At 43.3% G+C, this 14,622-nt stretch overlaps 1 protein-coding gene across 1 annotated transcript; it reads right to left on the bottom strand.

The window, feature by feature from the left end:
* Window positions 1-2,682: 2,682 nt before the first annotated feature.
* LOC125895313 (protein shisa-like-2B) lies at window positions 2,683-11,239 on the bottom strand. Its single transcript, XM_049587052.1, has 3 exons — window positions 11,031-11,239; window positions 4,655-4,791; window positions 2,683-2,870 (listed from the first exon to the last, which is right to left on the bottom strand). The coding sequence occupies exons 1-3, from the start codon at window positions 11,234-11,236 to the stop codon at window positions 2,683-2,685; spliced, it is 531 nt and encodes a 176-aa protein (XP_049443009.1). The 5' UTR covers window positions 11,237-11,239.
* Window positions 11,240-14,622: the final 3,383 nt, after the last annotated feature.

Below are 14,622 nucleotides of genomic sequence, written 5' to 3'. Positions count from 1 at the left end.
ATTCCCTTGTGGCGTTCTTGAGATATTGCGTTCACAAGAATGGGATGTGCATACAGATGGACAGACAACCCAGAACATAATGCTTCTGGCTGCAGCAATTGCTGGCAAGGAGGCATCACAATAAAAGCAATAAGACACTGACAATAAAAAGACGACATCACATAAAAGCAAGTATAAAAAAATAGGTTTCAAGAACTGATTGAAAAGAAGTCTCTAATTCTGCAAACCTTATCTCCTCAAAAGTACAGTCACCTTTAGATTTAAAGAGGAGCTATTCTCATTCTCAGGTTCATAGTTATTTTAGTAGAAATCCAGAATACACATTTACATGCTTTAAGGGTCAAAAAACATTTTATTTTCCTCATACAGTCTGTGCTGGAACACCTGTATTCACCCTCTGTCTGAAACGCCCCATTTTAGCACCTGTCTGTTTAAGTTCCCCTCACAAAAAGCCCAGTCTGCTCTGATTGGCCAGTGTCTCCAGGTCTTCCACTCTGCAACCGGGGAATGACTGTAACAGAGAATAGCCACTTTGTGCTGTGAAATATCACCAATAAAAGCTTTGAAACTGTGGGCACTTTGCACCTGCCATAAACGCCATCTTCTCAGCTCACTCAGTAGTTTTTCACTGACCCCACCTCTTCACCTGTCCACAGATCTCCCACTCCTGCTGCTGCACCACAACCGTCTCATCAAGCTAATGCCCCTGACCTGTGGATCATTACCTCCTGCCAGTACAAAGACTCCCGCTTCACAGACTCTCCTTGTTCTTTGTCATTCATATCAAGACTTTCCAGAGTTTCTTCCCAGACTGCTTCCTTGTTATCGACCTCGCCTGTCTGACTCTCCTGCTTCATCTACTCCCTGGTAAAACACTCAGCCCTCTGTCCCAGATCAAGAGCTCTGCTTTTGCCTTACTGGCCTGTTCCCCGATTGTCACCCAGCTCTCCATAGTGAGTTTACCTGTTCATCCACCTGTGGACTTTTGTGTTGTGGACCACCTTTGCGTGTGCGTTGTAGATTCCACTCATTGCCACTGACAGGTCTCTCCCTGCTGATGAGCGGCTTCACACTGGTGTGGCAGCTTCTCCTGTGAGTACCCCTGGTTTTGGATTTCCTTCTCATCCAACACCGTCTCCCGTCTGCTCCCTCACAGTCCCACTGCACACGTTGGAACTGTTTGCTGTTAGCGTGCTTTCAGCAGACCCCACTGACTCACCTGCTCTCAGCTTCAGCGTGTCACACCAGGTGCACCCATGTCTTGGAAGGCTCAACACGACACAAACTGTTGTTTCACCTGCTCACTCTGCTCACTCTGTGTTTGACAAGTGGTTTCATCAAAGCCTATTACAAACTCTCCTTCTGTTTACAGTGCTGCAATTGGGTTCTTATCATACCCGTGACAACCGGACATGTTCTGGCAGGAATATGATCTGAAATCACGGAGAAATTAACAACATGAGCAACCAAGTTTCCCTGATGTTAGTATGTAGCTACGTGTAGCAGTGTATGTTATGTAAACACTTGCAGTGGTGTGCCTGGAGCAGATGACCATAGAAAGAAGCGGGAACTGCCCATTGGTCCGACATCCCATTGGTCCGACATCCCATTGGTCCGACATCCCATTGTTCTGACCATATTAAACCCGTTGTTCCGAAATCATCATGATGCCCTGTGGTTAAGGTCTGGTTAGGTTTAGGCACAAAAACCACTTGGTTAGGGTCAGGAAAAGATCATGGTGTGGGTTAAAATGAAAAAGAAAGTGACAAACACATAAGCTGTGAGCCTGCTTCGCCTCAAGCCTTTCCCAGCTGACCCAGAGCCAGTCACGGCACACCATCAAGGCAGAAATACGCCCGCCGGGAGCCGTTCAGCACTGCGGACCGTCGGACTAATGGGATGTCGGACCAATGACATGGACCTGAAAGAAACCACGTGGACCAATGTTGGAAACAGGAATATTCAGAATGGTTTAAATCCTGAGGTTTTTGCTCACAGGGGTTTCTTTTACATACGTTTACAATTTGAAACTTTGGCTATGTTTAACAAGAACATCTGACATTGTAAAATTACATTTAAAACAATTCTGCTATAAAGCTTTCAAAGTGATCAATGGAGAGAAGCCAGGATTGGTGTGATGTGATGTTGTCTTTTAAAAACAGTAAGAAGCCTACAATAGCTGCTGCATTCTGACCTTGTTGAAGGAGACACACTGTAAAAGTTCAGAGCCAGGACATTAAACAAGAAGAGACCAGAACAGGCACAGATAAATGGAGAACACAGCACAGTTTAGGCACAGACTCTCCACAAAGTTGTTGTCTCTCAGGTTTAACAGAAACATGTCTTGAGTCCATAATGTCAAACAGTTAATCATCATTCAGAGAGTGCTTTGAGTTCATTTCCCAAAGGATCTACTTTTGAAAACAAGTGATGAATTCTGCATGTTGTTTTCAGTCCTTCAGACACATAAAATGCATGACCAGCAAGTCTTAACAACCTCTGGACTTGAGGGACATTTCAAAGGAAATGAGCTCTAATAAATGTATCACAACTCAGGTCAGGTCTCATCCATCCAAAGCCAATTAAAACCATGAAATGATCTGTTTGCAAATAGTCAGTAAACGTCCTTCTTTAAGGACTTATGATTCATCACCATAAAAATATTTGTTTTTGTCCACCAGTCTATGAAGGACCCTCGACGTTGATAGATGTCACAGTAGCCATGAAACAACGCTGGAAAAGGCGGTCAGGATCTGGGGGCTGGTTGTCACAGTCCAGCTTGCCCCTCAGGAAGTGCTTCCTGAGGCCTTGAGGACCAGCGGGCGCGCTGCTGTGACTCGGTTCTGCTCCCTGTGGACTTGATGCAGAACCTGGAAGACACAACAGTCACTTAGACACTTGCATATCAAGAGCTTGACATGTTTTATTTTAATAATTCAAGGCATTTGGCTCTATTAGTTGTTACCACCTCAACTTAACAGACCAATAACACTGATAAAGATTTAAGTTGTCCAGCCTTAACAGCTGAAGCAGGAGATTGACAGAGATGTCACGCAAGCTTTAAATGTTTACACAGTCCTGAGGAGACGTCTAATCTGACAGCTTGAGTGACAATACATCTGTCGGTGTCTCATGGGTCTGCAAAGCTTTTAAAAGGTCAGTGTGTAGGATTTAGGGAGTTATTTTGGCAGAAAATACAAATCATTGTATCTTCGTTACCTTATAACGAGCTGTTTATATCTACATAAGGAGCGGGTCCTCGTCCAAGGAGATTGCCATATTGCATTGCCATGTTTCTACAGTAGCCTGGAACGGACAAACTGAACACTGGCTTTAGATAGGACCACTCGTGTTTTTGCATCGGCCACCACAGTAAGCAGCCTCTCCACAATTATTAGTCTCAGAAAAACACAGATTTTCTTTTTTTTTTTAACCAGTTTTAATCACCTGGCCCGTTTGTTTTGGAGACTGCGGTTAATTCGGCTCCCGGTAAAAACCTCCTAAACAACAAACAGTAAAGGAATTCAAACCAGGAGAAGTTTCAAGTGGTTGCACTCTGCAATCCTCAGGGCTAGATGCCATTAAATTTCCCTAAATCTTACACACTTGACCTTTAAACGTGATGATTTATAGGCCAAATACTCCAGATACATTTACTCCGCATTATATTTCCAACCTTTTTAGATGACATTAACCGTGTTTCCATAAGCATTTGAAAAGATTTATGAAAATGGCAAAATTTATTAAAACTTCCTCAGTTTTTTCGCTCACTTTAGGTGGTTTTGGCCTTTTTGTGCATAAGAGTTGATATGATAAATGGAATTTGGCGACGCCTTTGCTGAAAACAAATCTGACATCACATGACTGATCAGCTGTTTCCACTGTTGGCGTCTTTCATGTCAGCGTGTTAGCATTCTCGGAACCCATCGGCTGTATTCGGCGTCTGACTTCTGGCAGACGGCGATACAGCCTCTGGGGGCAGACCCCCGATTTTTTGGCATTCCGGTTTGATTTGGGCGGAGGAGGCGAATTTCCGTTTCCGACTTCAGTTTATATATAAGTAAATATGCTGAACCATTGCGATGGATTCAGAGTTTGCAGTGACGCCAATCATGTTCCGCTTCGTTAGTTCACCGCACGGGCCGTTTAACCTGGCAACAACTGCAGCCGGCTCAAACATGGTTGGTCAATATCACGCGGACTACAAACAGCGTACAACGGGAAAGTTTGAGTTTGAACAGCTGGGGCAAAAGTTAAGGACAGTAGATCCTGACATGACACCCCTCCGTCACGTGGCCAGTCAGGAGATCGAGTTGAGTGAGAAAATAAAATAACACAATATTTTCAACCAAACATCTCAATATCTCAATATTGACATTGCTATTGGTGTTTTCACAGTATTGATATAATACTGATATATTACCCAGCCCCATTGTTATTATTGACAAACAGGCACAAAAAAAGATGAATCATAACTCATGTGAAGATCATTGGATATTTGAGCCGTCAGTTAGGAAAATAACAAGCTTGCAGGAGTCCGGTGGCTTCTTTCTTCTAAAACCTTTGGGTCACCCATTAATAAATGTCAGGATGTTGCCTGCTGCTACATAATTCACTGTGTTTTATCGACGTGTTAGGAGATTGAAATCAGTACCTGGTGCTCGGAGCGGCAGCCCATTGTCCAGACCTCTGGGTTTGGTGGTGATGAACAGATAGCAGAGGACACAGAGTGTGACGATGAAGGCAAGAAGAACCACGGCTGCTACGGAGAGACCCACGAGAGCTCCGAGACTAAAAGACAGAGAGAGGAGACACAGAAGGACTATCAGCATGCTCTCACTTTGCTGTACAACAGAATAAATGATACACTCAGTGCTTAAAAATGTGGAGATTGATTACAATTTTTTAAATATTTCTTTTCTTTCTGTGAAAGGAAAATTCTGATTCACTGGGGGGATTTGTAGCCGAGTGTGAAGCGGACGGAATGAGAGTCAGCACCTCCAAATCTGAGGCCATGGATCTCTCTGAAAATGGTGGATTGCCCTCTCTGGGTTGGGAGAGAGTTACTGCCCCAAGCGAAGGAGTTCAAGTATCTCGCAGTCTTGTTCACATGTGAGGGTAAAATAGAGAGTGAGATGGATGATTTGGCTCGGCATCTGCAGTGACGCGGGCGCTGTGCCAGACTGTTGTGGTGAAGAGGGAGCTGAGCCAGAAGGTAAAGCTTTCGATTTATGGGTCCATCTACGTCCCAACCCTCACCTGTGGTCATGAGCTCTGTGTAGAGACCGAAAGGATGAGATCAGGGATACAAGCAGCTGAAATGAGTTTCCTCCATGGGGGCGCTGGGCGCAGCCTTAAAGAGAAGGCAAGGAGCTTGGACATCCGGAGGAAGCTCGGAGTAGAGCTGCTGCCCCTTTGCATCAAAAGGGGTCAGTTGAGGTGATTTGGGAATCTGATCAAGATACTCCTAGGCACCTCCCCTTAGAGGTGTTCCAGGCACGTCCTACTGGTAGGAGGCCCCGGGGCAGACCCAGGACACACTGGAGGGATTACATATCTTGTCTGGCCTGGGAACGCCTCGGGGTCCCCCAGGAGGAGCTGGAAAGCGTTGCTAGGGAGAGGGACATCTGGAATACTTTGCCCTGCCTACTGCCCCTGCAACCTGGCTTTGAATAGGCGGTTGAAAATGGATGGATGGATGGTTTGTTTTCTTTCACACCACAAATGAACCACACCAGAGTCCGTTTGGAAGTGGACTGAGACCCACCTTTTTGAGCTGTCTTGGTTTGGTTCAGTCGGCCCAAAGAACCATACTAACCATGCAAATGGAACTGAGTTTGATTTAACCAAACCAAACAGGTTAGATGTGAAAGCACCCTTATTGTTATTGTTTTCTTTAAATGTACTGTATGATAATCTACTGGTAAAAAAAAATAATAAAATAACAAGGAGGTTTTACACAGTTGATACATTTTTCAGTGAAGTTAGTTAATGTCTTGAACAGGCAACATCTGCTTGTCTTCCCTCCTTTGCATGCGAGAAACTGAATATTTATTTCCATATCTTATGAGACTGTCACAGGTAGCTTGTGACTCACCGTGGTGTAATGTATATGAAGGTACATTTATTCTAAGTAAAGAACATTTATACAGTACATGTCATGTAATTCCAGTGGCTCTGAATCATCTGCACAATCACAGAAAATTGTCACAGCCATAGGCATGCTCCAGTATTTTCCCCATCTGTTTCCCATGTTCCTGTCTTCCCTTCTCTCCTGTCTTCTCTCTGCACTCTCTTTCTCTCTGCTGGTTCTCGTCTCAACCTACACGCCTGCCATCAGTCTGCTCATCATCTCTCTTGCATATCAACACCGGCTCTTCTCCCACTCAAATACTGCGGCAGCTGCGCTCAGGCAAAGCGCAGCATCTCACTGAATGGTTTTCCGCGTGGATTTGTGTTCAGTGTTTACGCTTGTTTGTTTTCCTGTGCTTCAGGAATCCTGTTCGCTCGCCTGCCAACTCATTCCTGCCATTCTTTCACCTTGGTCATCTCCTGCTACAGTAGCTCCAACAATAAACCTGTTAAACTTTATCTGCCCCCTGGTTAGTGCTCTGCATTTGGGTCCACTTGATTAGATTAGATTCATTTATTGTCATTTGCACAGGTACACTGAAGTGTTTATGTACATCTCTCACTCACACACACACACACACACACACACACACACACACACAAAGAGCAGCATAAACACAAAAGATACACACTCTATAAAAGTGGTACACACTATAAACTATAAAAATCCATGTTATGAATAATTGCACAGTGATTGACTGCACAAGACAATGGACTGGGAAAAGACTCTGAATGACAGAGATAAGGTTGTCCTTTTCTTCCTAACAAACATTTTCTCTTCTGCATGGTCCCAGTTTATGTACATTTGTTCAAGTGACATTCGTCAAACCATAATGGATCCAAACAAATCGTGGTGCAATGTGAGACTTTATGAAAATCACAGCCCAGCTGCCAAAAGAAAATGTTGGTATTGTACCTTTCTGCAAACACACATCACCTCAGCCTTTCAGACGCAATGTTTTTCTGAATACATGTATATGAGCTGATTTTGTCAGCTGGAGTGGAGGGGATGGTGGATGGTGCGACACCTAGGCGAGACAGCTGCCAAGATGCAAACCACTGTTCAAGACCAACACACAACAATACTGTTTTTCTAGTGAACATCAGTAGCAGCTCCAGTTCCAGTGTTTGTTCCACTGAAACTGAGTGTTTTTAGCAAGACAGTGGCTGCATTTCCAGCGGTTGTTGTGCAACAAAAACCAGATGTATTTATCGTGAGATATCAGCACCGGCATTGGTGGCATTTCCAGCTGTGATTGTTCCATCAAAAGTGGATGTTTTTGGCAAGACATCTGTGACATTTTCTACAGTGACTGTTCCACCAAAACCCAGTGTTTTTAGCAAGACGGTGAATGCATTTCCAGCGGTTACTGTGCCGCTGAAACCAGGCTTTTTAAGGGAAACATCAGTGGCATTTCCAGCCGCAATTATACCACAAAAACTGGGTGTTTTTGGCAAGACATTGGCAGCATTTCCAGCTATGATAGTGCCACCAAAACCAAGTTTTTTAGCAAGACACAGGCAGCATATCCTACAGTGACTGTTTCACCAAAACCAGATGTATTTAGCAAGGCAACGGTGGCATTTCCAGCCATAATTGTTCCACCAAAACTGGGTGTTTTTAGTGAGACTTTGGTGGTATTTTCAGCAGTAATTGCGCCACCAAACCAAGAGTTTCTAGCCATGATTGTTCCACCAAAACTGGGTGTCTCTGGCAAGAGAGTGGCAGCATTTCCAGCTATGATTGTGCCACCAAAAAGTGTGTTTTTAGTGAGACATTGGTGGTATTTCCAGCAGTAATTGTGCCACCAAAACTGGATGTTTTTGGCAAGACATTGGCAGCATTTCCAGCTATGATATTGCCACCAAAACCAAGTGTTTTAGCAAGACACAGGCCGCATTTCCTACAGTGATTGTTTCACCAAAACCAGATGTATTGTAGCAAGGCAATGGTGGCATTTCCAGCTGCAATTCTTCCACCAAAACCCAGTGTTTTTAGCAAGACAGTGGGTGCATTTCCAGTGGTTTTTGTGCCACTGAAACCAGGGAAAAAGGTGTTTTTAGTGAGACTTTGGTGGTATTTTCAGCAGTAATTGCGCCACCAAACCAAGAGTTTCTAGCCGTGATTGTTCCACCAAAACTGGGTGTCTTTGGCAAGAGATTGGCAGCATTTCCAACTATGATTGTGCCACCAAAAAAGTGTGTTTTTAGTGAGACATTGGTGGTATTTCCAGCAGTAATTGTGCCACCAAACCAAATGTTTTTAGTGAGACATCAGCAGCATTTCTAACCGTGATTGTTCCACCAAAACTGGGTGTCTTTGGCAAGACATTGGCAGCATTTCCAGCTATGACATTGCCACCAAAACTAAGTTTTTTAGCAAGACATATGCAGCATTTCCAGCTGTGATTGTTTTTACCAAAACCAGGTGTTTGTAGCGAGGCAACGGTGGCATTTCCAGACGTAATTGTTCCACCAAAACTGGGTGTTTTTAGCAAGACAGTGGGTGCATTTCCAGTGGTTATTTTGCCACTGAAACCAGGTTTTCTTTAAGGGAAACATCAGTGGCATTTCCAGCTATGATTGTGCCACCAAAAAAGTGTGTTTTAGTGAGACATTAGTGGCATTTCCAGTAGTAATTGTGCCACCAAACCAGGTGTTTTTAGTGAGACATCAGCAGCATTTCCAGCCCTGATTGTTCCACCAAAACTGGGTGTTTTTGGCAAGACAATGGCAGCATTTCCAGCTATCACAGTGCCACCAAAACCCAGTGTTTTTAGCGAGACATTGGCAGCATTTTCAGCCATGATTGTTCCAACAAAACCAGGCATTTTAAGCCAACACATGTTCTTCTCCTAACCAAGTTGTTTGTGCCCAGACATAACCACACATTAACCAACTTTGTTTAAACTAAAAAATTTTCAAGAAATATGGTAGATTTTTGTCGTAATGTACAAATGTTACATATCTGTGTTTTGCAGAAATGCACAATGCCAACATTTATTCTGCTGTTTGGGTTGGAAAATCCAAATGCTGCTGACTTCAACCTTTACATGCCTATTTTCACATGCAGTGAATGTAATTTAGTTACTGTAACAAAAACAAAAATCAAGCTGTATGGAAATATGCAAGATGTCTACAAGATGTATACAATATATTAATTGTCTTATGGCTGATGTGCTTCAGCTCTGAGCAGCCGAGTACTTCAGTGTTCTGCATTCACGCTTGAACGCCTACTCTGAGCCCCAACACAGTAAAGCATTCAGTAAAAGCACCCTAGTGTTACGTGGAATTCTTTTCACACATAATGACACATAATGATGCAAAATGGCCAGACGTGCGCCTCAGTGGCGGCTAATGAAAAATGCCTACACAGATGAGGTGGTTGATATTCTATTGTGATATGGAATTGTAAAACCAAGTATCATTGAATGCTCTGATTTTCACAACATTAATGTGCATTATTTTATTACTTGCTTCCCTGTGGTGATATGTAACCATGCAGATAGATTTGGTTTTATCTACCCAGGTTTTGCGATATCTATGAAATCTCTGCACCTCATGGGTGGAGGTGAAATTTTGTTTGTTTGTAGGGCTGCACATTCATTCATTCATTCATTCATTCATTCATTTATTTTCTGTAAGTGCTTATCCTGTTAAGGGTCATGGGGGGCTGGAGCCTATCCCAGCTGACATTGGGCGAGAGATGGGATACACCCTGGACAGGTCACCAGACTTGCACAGGGCTGACACATAAAGATAGACAATCACTGACACTCACATTCACACCTATGGACAATTTAGAGTCACCAATTAACCTGCATGCCTTTGGACTGTGGGAGGAAGCCAGAGAACCCTGAGAAAACCCACGCTGACACGGAGAGAACATGCAAACAGACAACCATTCACATATTCACACCAAGGGCTGCACAATTAATCAGAAATATTACTGATATCATAATTTGACCAAATGCAATAACCGAATAGCAGGAGTTGCAATTTTTTCATAAAGGTGAAATATGTCACAACACATCCTTCTAGATGAGCCACTGATGCTACAAATCATTTTTTAAGATGTAAGGGAACATGCTTTTGGGACAGAACCCAGCAAAAAACACAACATTGTTATTTCATTTCTTTTTTTCCCAGTGAAAATGCAAAAATGACTATTCCCACAAAAATTGTCTAGACTTGTATCGACTCATATCGCAATCCATACCAGTCAGAATAATCACAATATTTCTTTGCATATTGTGCAGCCCTGTTTGTTGTGCACTCACAATGATATACTCACACCTCACTGTGAACATTTCTAAGTGGAGCTACTAGAGAAAGACACACAACAACTGTTGACAGTGCAAGAAAAAGTTGCATCAGTGCATCCTTCCTTAGGCAATATTTTCTACAGTGTTTGTGGAACATTTTACACTGCACCACATCTGACAGTTTAGCTGTTAAATTTGACATTAAAGGCAAGGTGACATTAAAATTCCTTAAGATGCAAAATGAGTCAGAATAGTTCTGAAGACCATTCGTGTTTTATAAATCAAACGTCTTCCTAATTAGGCTTGCTCTCTTATCACAGCTAATTAGCCTGATTGAAGCCAAACAGTGACAGACTGCAAAATTCAACAGGTTGTGAACTCACTGACATAAATAAGATTATGTGCTTGCAGTATCAACTCCACACATGCATGTTTTAACACCTAAAAAGCTCTAATGCAGAAAAAAGCTGTATGTTTTGTGTAGAATTACAGTCTGCTGCAGGAGAAAGCGCGTCTAATGATGCTCAGTGCGCTCTGCAGATTATATGATGCTTACATTCACTCTCCACTACACACTTCTAACACAGAAAAAAAATGCAACAGCTCAGTCTGACTGCGCTTTTCTCCTCTTACCTTAACCACCACATGTATCCATATTCGTATGGGAAAAAGCTGTTGGGGTCATCACAGCAGTACTTCAGGTCACTGAACCCGCAGCAGAAAAGTGCCGTGGTGTCACTGTCCGCTTTCGGACACCTGAATCCCTCCACGAACACGTTTTCTTTGCTGTAGTAACTTTCACAGTCCGAGCTCATATCGGATACAGGCTGTCCGCACATGGACAGCCGGATGCTGTGTGGCGCACATTAACACCCGCTCTCATCCTGCGCATCTCCCATCGCTGCAACTCCGCATCAGCGGCTGAGGAGAGTCTGATCCTGGAGCTGCACACTCCAGACTGACTGCATGGAGGTGCCACACACTGACTCTCCCTCTCTGTGCGTCTCTCTTCCTCTCTCTCACTGCAGGCTGCATCCATCAATGGCTACATAAAAATGAATTAATGACCCACATGAGTCACATAAGGCTGGAAGGGGTAGGGGCTAATGTTGCGGTGGTGGGGACATCACCAAGAAGCAGTACCTGATGTGCTCCAGTGCAGAAAAGGGTGAGACTTTTTAACAAGATAACTAGGTGAAAAATTATAGCTGCTGCGCAGCAATGGTCAGGCTGGGCAATTTTAGGCAAAATTAGGCAATTCTGAGCAACAAGCAGAGTGTAGGAAGATAAAAAAAAGGTGGCATTCTGCATAAGAGCCTATGCTCTATCTCACTGAGCTAATCAGCAAGACACAACTCTGTGGTATATATATTTAAAACTTCTTCTAGCTCATTATACTGATGAGAAGTCATAATTCATCATAAAACACTGAATGTGTGGTATATGTAAAAGCCCATGTGAAAAATGTAATACACACACACTAAAACAAAGCATATCACAACATAGAAGTGACAACATATAATTATGGCATGCCCTTCAAATTGTGGATGAGCGGCTGAAGTGATCAGACTCATAATATACAAAGGGAAAAAAAACTCAAGAACAAGAAAGTAAGAATAACATTAACTGCTAGCAATTATGAACAAACTGGCCTGAGCTTAAAGCTAAACATTATCCATGGTGACAAAGATGAAAACATTTTTTAAAATGTAACAGTAGCTATTGGATAGACTCTGCATATTGACTGATAGCTCAGCCAAATAAACAGGAAAAAGAGACAAGGGATAACAGGGGAAAGTGCTGATAAAGAGTATTTGTCTCTCCGCAAAACTGCCTGGATCATAATTATTTTAACCTTGGTAGTCTCTAATCCACATAGCATGATGCCTGAACATAGGACTTTCACATTAGAATGTCCATTCTAATCCATTCCTCTGAGCTAATTGGGAAGTGACAGGTCATGTGTGGCTTCACAAATTGACTAAGCCAAGCATCAGGGTGCCAGACAGTAGCCATCCATGCCATGGAAAAGCACATTTCAAAGTGAAAGTTCCAAAGCTGTAGCACATATGGTTGATTTGTTATGAATTTTCAAAGTTTTGAAATTTAGAGGCTCGCTGTAGCGCCACCATCAGGACTATTGTCTTGTGTTTCCAGCTGAGGACATCTGGCATGAGACTGGACCTTTATGAAAAGTTTGGGTAGATCTCTCATTTGGAAATGTTGCACAAGCTGAAGCTTGAACTCACAATCTTCAATGCCAAGAACCATCCTCTATCTCACTGAGCTAACTGGAACTCCCTTCTGAAAGACTCATCTGGACTGGACTGAGTTTCTTCTGTACCCTCGTGCTGAAATTGTTTTGCTGCTTTTCTCTGCCTTTTCTCTGGAAGCTTTCTTTCAATTTCCAGTTCCTCTGCAATTTCTACTGCATCAGATTGACAGGAAGCAAGCCCATTCTCCCTGAACTTTTCAAGTGTTTCCAGAGGAGGTGGTGAAGAGGAGGTGGCGGAAAGAAGTGGCGTGACCTCAATTTGTGAAGGAGGTGTCATGCTGCATGAAGCTTCCATGTCCTCCTGCTCATCATCTTCATCAAGGTCCTCCTCCTCGTCATGACCTGAGGTTGATATTGAATAAAATGCATAAATGAGTATAAAATTAAAAAGTATAAGAAGTCATTGTGTAAGACAAATATTTGTGTAGTCATTTTAAATTAAATAATCTCATGACAGATTTAAACTGGAGAGCAGATCCCTCTGAGGCTCAATGAAGTTATTCTTATTCTTAGTTATTCTTATTTCTTACGTCACAATAAACTGAGAATAACTTCCTCCTACCTTCATCTGTTGAGGCAACTGTAGAGGTATGCTGTTGTTGTGGACAAAAATATTTCAACAAAGCACCTTGAGAAAAAAAAAGAGCTCAATTATATTTGGTGAGTTTGCTTTAATATTTTCATGCAAGTACAGAACTGTGTGTATGTGCTTCACAAACACTCAACATTTAAGATCTGTATGAAATAATTAATGAACAACAGTAACAACTTCAATGATTCATGTTAACATAATATCTTCCTCTTCTAAATACAAATTAGTTACAGTTTGGACAGAATAAGATGTTCTACTGACAGCAGAATTGATGCTGGTTTCATTAAATGGCCAGTGTGTAAAATGGGTTGAAAACAGTGACATCAGTGGTCAAATTCTAGATTGCAGGGCTCACTCGCTCACCCCTCCCGTCAGGTAAATGACGGTGGCCTCGTAGGGACAAAAAGCCTTGCACACGAGTTTTTCAGGAGTAGGTCTATCTAGGAACGAGGTGTATGTTTATTTAGAAATCTAAACCATGTTACGATATTGTAATGAATCCCTCACGAGCAGGAGACCAGAGGAGCGTTCGGGAAAAAGGCCTGTTTATTTGAGCACTCCAAAAACTCTGGTAACACTCCACTCCGTCCCAAACTCTGACTCTTCTAGCGTAACAGACACACTCCATGCACACATACTCGTTTACCATACCGAGTGGGGAGCCCCCTCCCCTCTCTGCTCAATCTCCAGCCCGCACACTGACTGACAGCGTAGCCTGTAAACAGAGCTCAGCTGTTTATTTAGCCTAGCGAAATCTCCGGACTATAGTAGCTGCAATGGACGACTTTGAACGCGATTTTGAAGAGTTTCTTGTAGCGGACACAGACCCAGAGCCATACCTGTTTGTGCCGGAGGAATGTAGATTGCAACCAGTTCAAAGTTTTCCCATGTCCATTCATCCATCCATCCATCCATCCATCCATCATTTTTACCTGCTTATCTGGGGCTGGGTTGCGGGGGCAGCAGGCCGAGCAAAGTACCCCATACGTCCCTCTCCCCAGCAACGCTTTCCAGCTCCTCCTTGGGGACCCCAAGGCATTCCCAGGCCAGATGAGATATGTAATCTCTCCAGTGTGTTCTGAGCCTGCCCTGGGGCCTCAGGAGGATCCTGATCAGATGCCTGAACCACCGCAATGGACCCCTTTTCGACATGAAGGAGCAGCAGCTCTACTCTGAGCTCCCTCCAGATGTCCGAGCTCCTCACCCTATCTCTAAGGCTGAGCCCAGCCACCCCATGGAGGAAACTCATTTCAGCCGCTTGTATCCGTGATCTCATTCTTTCGGTCACTACCCAGAGCTCATGACCATAGGTGAGGGTTGGGACATATGGACCAGTAAATTGAAAGCTTTGCCTTCTG

The sequence above is a fragment of the Epinephelus fuscoguttatus genome, linkage group LG10, assembly GCF_011397635.1.
Source record: "Epinephelus fuscoguttatus linkage group LG10, E.fuscoguttatus.final_Chr_v1".
In the NCBI taxonomy this organism is placed as follows: domain Eukaryota; kingdom Metazoa; phylum Chordata; class Actinopteri; order Perciformes; family Serranidae; genus Epinephelus; species Epinephelus fuscoguttatus.
The sequence above is the reverse complement of the archived record's forward strand: the minus strand, read 5'-3'. Positions and strand labels throughout refer to the sequence as shown.